The 10,550-nt window shown below is 41.8% G+C and overlaps 1 protein-coding gene across 1 annotated transcript in view; it reads right to left on the bottom strand.

Moving 5' to 3' along the window:
- The window catches only part of IL12RB2 (interleukin 12 receptor subunit beta 2), a 68,285-nt gene extending 64,289 nt beyond the window's left edge, over positions 1-3,996 (bottom strand). The window contains exons 1-2 of the mRNA XM_081087642.1: positions 3,913-3,996; positions 1,809-1,920 (exon numbers count right to left, since the gene is read on the bottom strand). Of these exons, the coding sequence (XP_080943768.1) occupies positions 1,809-1,884 (76 nt within the window). The 5' untranslated portion in view covers positions 1,885-1,920; positions 3,913-3,996. The remainder of the gene's footprint in view (positions 1-1,808; positions 1,921-3,912) is intronic.
- Between the last annotated feature and the right edge of the window lie 6,554 nt (positions 3,997-10,550).

Consider the following 10,550-nt stretch of genomic DNA (forward strand, 5'->3'; position numbering starts at 1 on the left):
AAAAAGTACTTCCCAGAATAAATCACATTTGTTTCCATTCCCATTTATGATTTATGATGCTTACTTAAATACTCATTCCAAAAAGAGACAATTTTAAAAGCCTATTACAAACTTTAGGGACAGATTTTGGAATAGTTCCCTCTTTTATTATATTAGTGGTATAAAGTATGTGTAATCTATAACATTATTTTATAACAGAAAATATTCAGGGGCTCTGGTGTATTTGTAGTTGGCAACAAAGATAGAAATTAGGTCTTACCGTGCCATATTTTGATATTCCTTCAAGATATAAGACCTTGGGCTAGATGAACCATTACCCAATACAGCTAATATGAAAAAAAGAGTTCTCCATATTATTTACTATATGTCAGTTACCACATTAAACTCTTATTTAAAAGAGAGGTCATTCTTATTACTGAAGTTTTTGTATAAATAAATATGACAACTATTCAGAATTAACAGTTTTTGGTGGTACTTAGTAATTGCCAATTTAAAAAAAAACACCTCAGAATTATAGATTCACCCTGAATTTTTAGATGTGATATAAAATATTCACTGAAAGTCTTTTATTTTTTTATTTTTGGCAGGGGAGGTAATTGTAAGATTTCTTGGATCAACTACCATAAATAGAAATTAATGTAAAAAAACATGTTATTTAAATCAAATAAAGGAAGTACTGAAAATTCTTTTAAAATAAAAAGTTCTCACTTCTATTTACAGAACTAAAACTACATCTTTCTCTTATCTTAGTTATGTTTGTTTTCTGCTTGTTTGATATTCTTTGATCCTAATAGGCCAGAAAGTAAAAAATAAGCTCCCAATAGAAAGAAGCAAAGAAAATGCCAGCCACCACTTTTAAAAAATAGCTGACTTCAACCATAAATACCCTTTTAGAATCTATACTAATAGATTCCAGACATCTTCCGGATGTCCTTCCAGACAAAGCCATGGTGATGGGGGCCAGGGCAGAGGTGATCAGGCTGGCAGGGGAGAGCAGTTAGAGGCAATCAGGCCAGCAGGGGAAAGCAGTTAGGGGTGATCAGGCCAGCAGCGGAGAGCAGTTAGGAGTGATCAGGCAGGCAGGCAAGCAGGCAGAGGCAGTTAGGGGCAATCAAGCAGGCAGGAGAGCAGTTAGGGGTCATCAGGCTGGCAGGGGAACAAATAGGGGTGATCAGGCAGGCATGCAGAGGTGGTTAGGGGTGAGCAGGCAGGCAGGCAGAGGCGATTAGGGCAGATCATGCAGGCAGGGAAGCAGTTAGGAGCATCAGGCAGGCATGCAGAGTGGTTAGGGGTGATCAGGCAGGGAGGCAGAGTGATTAGGAGCAATCAGGCAAACAGGTAGGTGAGCGGTTAGGAGCTGCCAGTGGTCCCAGATTGTGAGATGGATGTCCCATTGCTGGTTTAGGCTCAATCCTGCAGGAATCGGGCCTAAACAAGCAGTCAGACATCCCCCAAGGGGTCCTGGATTGGAGAGGGTGCAGGCCAGGCTGAGGGATCTCCCACCCCATGCATGAATTTTGTGTACTGGGCCTCTTGTACATTATAAGGTAAAACATTCGTTCATGATGCTGAGCTTGGCTACCTAGCCATTTTCAAGAGGAAATGTTATCACTGAACTTTTAATCATTAGTACAAATTAAATAAAATACATGTTAGTTACATACGTAGAACCAGATTATCCACTTACATGGTAGATTGACTACAAAAGACCAACTACCAGAACATTTACCACAAGTGCATATTTTTAATCTGTAACTGAGAATTTAAACCACAAATCCTTCCACAGATAGATTACAGAAATATCTTACCTATTATTGCTTTAACCAATGGCGACATGATGACAAAAATAAGTGCCAAATAGCATGCTCTAACTATATGTGCCATGAACTGTCACCTCTGGAATACACCTCTATATTTTTCCTGTAAAAGAAGACAGATTCATTCATGTTAAACACATTAAAAAAAATACCAGAACCAACATCATTTAGAAGGGCTTAAAATGCCCCTTTAATTTTCTCCATATTGTTAAGATTTTGCTTGTTATTTTTTAAATAATGAAGTGTATCTTTAAAACTAGTAAATTGAAAAATCTTAGTCATCTCTAACCCCCACGTCATTTAAGTTTCTTGGGGTCAGCAAAGGGTGGGAAAAGAGCCATGGCTTTTGGAGTCCTTTAGAACTGGGTGTAAATACTTTGCGACTATTGGCAAGTCACTTAACTTTCTAAGCCTCAATCCTACACATTTTTTTTCTTCCAAACATGTTGCCTCATCACAGTCAAACACAATAGCGTGAAATTCCAAGACTAATGAGAATTTCTGACCTAGTCACCTACTTCTGGAAGTAAGAGATTAAAAGTAGCTCATAACACCCACCTCCCCCACCCCCCACCCCCCCGCACACACACACAGCCTGGAACTTTGTAAAAGATTGATCTCTTTGACAGTAGGAGAAAAAGTCTACGGGTTCTAAAGAGGGTTGTTGAGGTTTTCTATAAAAGTTCAATTTTACTTGTGTGTTTGCTTGTTCATATATTACTATTTTACGGAGTATTTTCATCTTGAATGGTTTGGAAAAATGCAAGCTGGTGATTTCTGATTGTTTCCAAATGTAAATCTAAGGAATGGCTCTACTAGTCATTAGCAAATTATCTAAATTCTATTAAAAGTGGGCTTTCACAAAGTAAGATGGAAAGTTCCCTGATGTCAGGCCACTGGGAAACAGCCATTCCAAATGTTCACTTCTTATCCCCATACCTAGAAACGTGCCAGAGCATGCTATAGAGCCTCAGAAAAATTCACTTCTTCATTCAATGATGCCAGTCACAGTGTTAACTGCTAGACACAAGAGTCTTGCCCTAATGGGCTTCCCTACTGCCTACTTGCTCCTTTAACGCCTAGTCACACTCAGGGTAGCCCCAAATAATATCACTATCTTTTCAATAGTCTTTGCTGGTTGCAATTCTGTCTCCTCCTGACATTTAATCCTTGGAAGATCTCAGCTCGCCTAATGCGTTAATTTTTCTCCATTTCTACTTTCTCCCAGGAGATCTCATCTGATCACCTGGCTCTAGATATCATCTGTATGCTAACAACTCTGAGATGCATATCTTTTTTAAAAAATATATATTTTATTGATTTTTTTACAGAGAGGAAGGGAGAGGGATAGAGAGTTAGAAACATAGATGAGAGAGAAACATCAATCAGCTGCCTCCTGCACACTCACTACTGGGGATGTGCCGGTAACCAAGGTACATGCCCTTGACCGGAATCGAACCTGGGACCCTTGAGTCTGCAGGCTGACGCTCTCTATCCACTGAGCCAAACCAGTTAGGGCTCTGAGATGTGTATCTCCAACTCTACTTCTCCCTGAGATCCAGTCTCACATGTCTGTTTCCTTCGAATCACTTCCTGGATGTCCAGCAGACTACTCAATATTAACATGCTCCCTTCTCCAAACTGGTTCTTCCCCCAGCCTTTTCTATCTCAGTGAATAACATTTTTATCCCTGAAGTTGCTCAAAAACCTAGAAGTCATCCTTGATTCCATTCTCTTTTTCATCCCCTACAACCAAACCATTACTAAGTCTTATCAATTTTACCTCCAAAGTATATCACAGATCATTCACTTATCTCCTTTTCTACCATCCTCACTCTAATCCCAACCACTGTCATCTCTCCCATAGATGACTGAAGTAGCCCCTTAAAGTATCTCTCTACTCCATCTTGCCCTTTCTAAGTCATTTTCACATAGCTGACTACCTTTTAAAAACATAAATCAGAAAAGCAAAAAATAAATAATAATAAAAAATAAAATAAAAAAATAAATCAGATTCTGTTACCTCTTACACCATCACTTTTTAAAACCCTTAAACGGGCCCCCCATGGTTTAGAATAAAATTCAAAGTCCTTACCACACACAGGATCTCTCAGCCACTGCATGGCCTCACCTCTCCACCACCATTTGCTTTACGTTTTTGCCCTGCTCACTCTGCTCCATTCACACTGACCTTCTGACTGTTTGTTAAACAAGACCTGCCTTTTGCTGCCCAGGGGACTCTGCACTTTCCATTTCCTCTGCTAGAAGTTTCTTTCCCTTGTTCTCAGTGGCTGACTGACTTGCATTCTTCAGATCTCATCTCATGTGTCACTTCCTCAGAGAGCCCCTCCCTGACCACCTAGCCAAAGTGGTCTTGCCCAGCTAGCTACTTTCTACTCACTGCCTTCATGGTACAATCTATAACCACCTTGTTTGTTTACTTCATTACTTGTTTGTAAGTACTTGTTTGAATTTAAGCCACCATGAGAGCAGAAACATTAACTGTCTTGCTCACTGCTGTATGCCAGCATTTAGCATTGGGAAAGAATACTCAATAAATGGTTCCTGAAAGAAAGACGGGAGGGAGGGAGAGAAGGAGGGAGGGAAGGAGGGACACGGAATATAAGCTATAGAAAACTCCCTAAACATTCCTATGGCAGGCAGAACAATGGTCCACAAAATATGTCTATGCCCTAATCCAGGGGTCGGCAAACCTCGGCTCACGAGCCACATGCTGCTCTTTGGCCCCTTGAGTGTGGCTCTTCCACAAAATACCATGTGCAGGCGCGCATGTACAGTGCGATTGAAACTTCGTGGCCCATGCGCAGAAGTCGGTTTTCTGCCTGGGAAAGTCTATTTTGAAGAAGTGGCGTTAGAAGAAGTGGGGGTACGTTCGCTGAGGTCAACCCCTCAGATTGAGGATGTTTTTAGCAAAGGCCAGCTTAGGAAGTACCCTAATTAAGTTAATAACAATGTACCTACCTATATAGTTTAAGTTTAAAAAATTTGGCTCTCAAAAGAAATTTCAATCGTTGTACTGTTGATATTTGGCTCTGTTGACTAATGAGTTTGCCGACTACTGCCCTAATCCCCAGGCCCCATGAATATATTAGGTTACATGACAAAGGGATTTTGGAGATGTCTTTAAAATTAAGGACCAGGAGGTGGCCAATGGGCTCATAAGAGCATGAATTCATAAAAGTTGAGGCGGGAGGCAGAGAGCTTCAATGCAAGAAGTACTCTCCCCACCTCTGCTGGCTCTGAAGATGGAGAAAGGGGGCCAGAGCCAAGAAATATGGTGGCTTCTGAAGTCTAGGGATAGATCTCAATGTGCAGATAATATAAAATGTAGTTCTTCTGGGTCTGCATTAAAAATGTTTGAGAAACACTGATCCAAATAGAAATCTGACAGTGTCCCTCTCTCTAAACCATAAAGTACAAGTTCATGGCCTACAATGGCCTCTGTGAGCTAATTCCTGTCTTTACCACCAGCCACGTCTTCCACCCCTCTCTGCTGACATTCAGCTCTCTACTGAGACTGAACTGCACAGCTCATGCCAACTCATCCTTCTGTTCTTAGACTGGCTGAGTCTTACTTATCCCAGACACCTTTTATTCATTCATTCATTCATTCAACAAATATGTATTAAATTTCTATGTGCCTGGAGTTTGGGACAGAGTGGAGAAGAAGACAGAGAGAGTTTTGGCTCCCATTGGAACCAACATCCTGGAGTAGAAAGGTAGAAGACAAAGAGATAAATCACAAATTCAGATAATGACAGAAGAAAGAACACAAGGCTGAAGGGAGAGAGAGCCTGGGAAGAAGAGAAGCTGGTCAATGAGGTGTTTCTAGCAGGTGAAGCTGGAGCTGAGACTAGGGTAGGCCAAGTGAAGGCTCAGGAAGAATTTTCCTGACAGAGAAAATGGTGACTGCAGAGCCAGAGGCAGGGGAACAAGCTTGCTGTGGATGAAGCACTGAAATAAGGTCACAGTGGCTAGGGAAAGTGACTATGGGAGATTGGTATGAAGTGAATTGGAGAAGGCAGGAGGCAAATCTATCATGGGCTTGTTTGCCATGGAGGGGAGCATGCATTTTACCCTCAACACTATGGGAAACCACTGGTGTTTAATTTGAAATTCCATTTATATATTTAACTGGGTTTTAATTGGGGGTGATAGAAGATATGAATTACATTAAATGCACATACACAAAACAAACAAACAAAAAAACCCCAAAACAAAAAACTAGTCTTGGCCCCTTGTGTGGGGGCCAGAGTGGAAGCAAGCAGACCAGTTAGGAAGCAATTGCAGAGACCCAGGTAGGAAATGATGGTGGTGTAGATCACTGTTAGAGCGGCAGAGATGGAAAGAAGTTGTCAGATCTTTGGAAGCTTTACTTAAGTCTTCAGGTCTGACAAAAGCTCATACTAGTATCTTCATAGCATCTTGCATCCTCTTATCTTAGCACCTGCCTTAAGTAGAACTGACTTATTTAGGTATCTACCTGTCTCCTCCATTTGCTTGCAAGCTCCTCATGGGCAGAAGCCACAATCTGTGGCACATAGTAGGCACGTGCTGAACTGAATGAAACTTTTCTGTGTTTATCTAATCCTATCTAATAAAAGGATAATATGCAAATAACTGTCACTCTGTCACAAAGATGGCAGCGCCCATAGCCCAAGATGGCGGCGCCCAGTTCTCTCAGCCCCACCGGAGTCCCCCAGTCCCAGTGGTGGGGGGGTGGGGGGGGTGGCGGTGGTGGCTGCTGAGAGCGGGCAGCGTGAGGGGCCTGGCAGAATGCTTGCTTCATCACCCCAGCGACAAGGCAAGTGTTACACGTCCAGCCGCAGAGGGGCCTCTGGCCAGGCCAGGGTGCGGATGGGCCTCTGGGCTGCAGAGAGCCTCTGGGCAGCAGGCATGGAGCGGCCAGGCCCCGCAGAGAGCTACTGGCACATGGATTCATGTGCAGGACTACTAGTTTACTTATTGTTTAGTTTTATGTAATTAAAACTACATTAAATCTTATTCTGCTACATTGTGGCTGATGTCATTAAGAAGTTTTTGTTTATTATAGTTACCTTACTTACATCATTAAAATTTGAAATATTCTCCATAAAGGAAATTATGACTTGAACTAGAATGGACAGATACATAGGATTAAACAGGTTTCTGCTTCCTAACTGCAAAGAGTGTCTACAGGGTATCTTCCAATGCGCATTGCAATTTATGAAGCTGCAACATTCTCCAAATAGTATAATATTCAATATTAAATTATTTAACTGGATGGTATAAGAATTTAAAAATATATATAATATGTATGTAGGGTATCCCCCAAATTGTATATACACTTTGAATAATTATAAATTCCAATGGGTTAAATCTGAAAAGAAAGGAACATCAATTGATCTATCAGCTTTCAGTAGTGTATACATTTTTGGGATACCCTATATATATATGAAATAGGCAAAATAAAGGATCAAATTCAGTTTATATAGTTCAGACACAAACTTGATCATTTTCTCTGAATACCAGGTAAAACACCTTCTCCATTTATAAGAAACTCAGAAACCCAAAGACCTTCAAGTAAATGAGGTATTTTCCAATAAAATGAAACCCCATATCTACTGTAAACATCCTTCACACAGCCTGCCTGGAGGATCCGTATTAAAACTACAACTCTACATTGAATCAGAAAAAGAAAGAGTGTGCTGTGTCACTGACTCATCACTCCAGTTGTGACAGTTCCCAGACAGAGAAAACAATGTCTCAGTGAGGGGGGCGGGGACTAGCCAGACATAGAGCTCCTGGCAGGTGGCAGCAGCAACGACTGTCTCTCGGTGAGTCTCTTCCTCCATTGCTCCAGGAAGAAGCGTAAAATATGCAACGACTTCAAAAATCTTATTTTACTAGTTTAGGAAAAACCCTTACCACAGGTGATACGTTCACAGGGGGAGAAACACTTTCTACTCTGCTTTTCTTCTGTAGCACCTTATTAAGTTCCGGGGGCAGCATGGTAGGGTGGAAAAGAAAAAGGCTAGCCGATCTCAGTTCCACTTTGCCTTCTGAACCATAGAGGACCATTTCCTCATTCAGACACCAGGTACCTAGACAAAGTTTTTGGGAAGATTAACATGATATTGTCTTATCGTGTCTTGGACCATAAGAATAACTAACACAAAGTAGCACCACTCCCAGGCTAGTTTTCATTTCCCCTTCTGTATCTTGTTTTTGCATTTCTTTTTAAAATCACTTACTACTTTCTTTTGTTTTGTTTTGTTAATCCTCACCAGAGGATATTTTTCCACTGATTTTTAGAGAAAGTGGAAGGGGAGAGACACACAGAGAGACACATCGATTGGTTGCCTCCTACATGTGCGCTGAACAGGGCCAGGGGTCAAACCTGCAACCCCGGTACATGTTCTTGACGGGAATCAAACCAGGACCCTTCAGTCCACAGGCTGATGCTCTATCCACAGAGAGTGCTTTCAATGCACAGGAATTGTATGTTCTGTCAGACTAAGTAAAAAATTATGTTAGACACTCTTTATTCGAACACTGACCATCAGATAATTTAATAAGTCAGAGGAAGAAGGAAGCTGAAAGGTTTGCTAGTAAATGCCATGTGCCTACTGCCCCCTTCTCTTCCCAACTTGAGTTTGGGCCACTGCAGAACAACCCTGAACCTACATCAAGGTTGGACGTCTTACAAATGCATGCAGTTCATTACCCAGTTGACTCAATGAGGCAGGGTCCAAAATCCTTCCCTTCTGGGAAAGCTACTTATAGGCATAGCTTACTGGTGCCAGATCAGTATAAAGACAACACTTTGGAGCTCATCTCTTCTACCTTCCCCATTTTACAGAGAGACAAACTGAGGCCTAGAGAAAAGAAGGAGTTTGCCAAAGGTCACACTAATAGCAGAATCCAGATCAGATCACAGTTCCCAGATTTCTAATCCAACATTACTTCTGATCGAACATGTGCGACTGTTTCTGATCAGTAGCAACAGTAGCAGCATAATACTAAGAGTAATGCTACAGTTTGTTGATCTCTATGTCCCGGGCACCATACACATTACAAACACGATATTCATGATACCGGTACATCTAGTAAAGTACTTATAATACCTAATGCTTGTGATCTTCAGAAGCTTGAATCATTATTTCTGATACCCACCCCCCTCAAAAGAGGATGAAACAACAAACCCCAATGCATATACAAGATGTAAGTATCTCTAATGATCCATTCCACTATGAGAATGGAAAAGGAAAATCACATCCACCAAGGAGCTAACTTGCAGCCTAGCATTGAAGCCAACCTCTGCTCCATGACTTCTCATGATCTATGTCATGAAAAAGAACAGTCTCCTGAATGAAGCATTGTCTCTTTTCTCTTTCTGAGGTTTTTGGAGAAAAACCTAACAAGCTATAACATAAACAAATGCTGGCCTGTCAGTCCCCGATCAAATCAGCCCCTTCGTACCATGTTAGATGGCTTGAAGGGGAAGAAAAAGTAACATATCAATCCTCTCTGCTTTTTCACCCAATAGTCTCAACACCCTTTACATGAGCCGAATTGGACACACCCCTGTTTTCCTTTCTTATGCAGCTACTGCGGCTCTTGAATTTTTCCTGTGTAGTCCTAATTTTACCATGTATAGAAATTTTCCTCTCTTGCCCAAATTCAGGAGACTGCTGAAGTTTCGGTACTTTTTTTTTCTTTTCATTTTAGTCACAAAGTTTTCTCCTTTCCCTCTTTATGACCCCTTTATTATTTTTCTTAACAAAGATATTCTTATATTTTTCTCCTTTCTTTTCTCTTGTTCTTTCTACCGGTTCACTTGTCTTTATTTCCATTTCAGATATATCACACTGGACAGGCTCCCCAAATGTTGTGTGTAAATTTTAAAATGCATTAGGGAATCTTATCCAGTCTTAATCCCTGAATCATTTTTACTGTGAACTGCCTTATAAATTGAAGAAAGAAGAAAGAACGGAAGAAAGAAAGAAAGAAAGAAAGAAAGAAAGAAAGAAAGAAAGAAGAAAGAAAGAAAGAAAGAAAGAAAGAAAGAAAGAAAGAAAGAAAGAAGAAAGAAAGAAAGAAAGAAAGAAAGAAAGAAAGACAACATGGGTGGAGTCTTGAAGAAAGAAGGTGCTTTAAAATTAACTGTTATTTGCTACATTTTGTCTTTTCATTCTTAGAATAGCTCCACAAGCCTACACTATTCACCACACTTGTTCAATTAAGTTTTAACAATCCAACCTTCTCTATTTAGCCCCCCCGTCTGCAGTCTTCTAGAGCTATGCTATATAATAAAAGCCTAATACGCAAATTGTCCCCTCAACTGGGATTTCGACCGCTCGCTATGGCATGCGCTGACTACCAGGGGGCAGCGCAGAAAATGGTAGGTGTTGGCAACGTGGCGCTGGCAGTGGGTGGTAGTGGAGGCGCTGCCGGCCCTGATGGGCCCCAATGAGAGCGAGACTGCAGCAGGTGAGCAGGTGGTGCCAGGCCAAGGCAGGTGCGAGCAGGGCCCAATCGCCCCCGCTGATCACCCAGCAGACAGAGACCAGCGGCGGCAGCAGGGAGGGGGGCAGGCACTGCCCGGCTCCCAGGCACTGAAAGAGCCCTGCAGGGGCCTGATGACTCAGGTGCAGGGGGGACTCAGGAGCCTGGGGGCCCAGGTGCTGCCCAGGGCCCAGAGGTCAGCTGGGACCTGCCCTTCCATGCCAG

This window comes from Myotis nattereri (genome assembly GCF_964212035.1).
Source record: "Myotis nattereri genome assembly, chromosome: 3".
Taxonomy (NCBI): domain Eukaryota; kingdom Metazoa; phylum Chordata; class Mammalia; order Chiroptera; family Vespertilionidae; genus Myotis; species Myotis nattereri.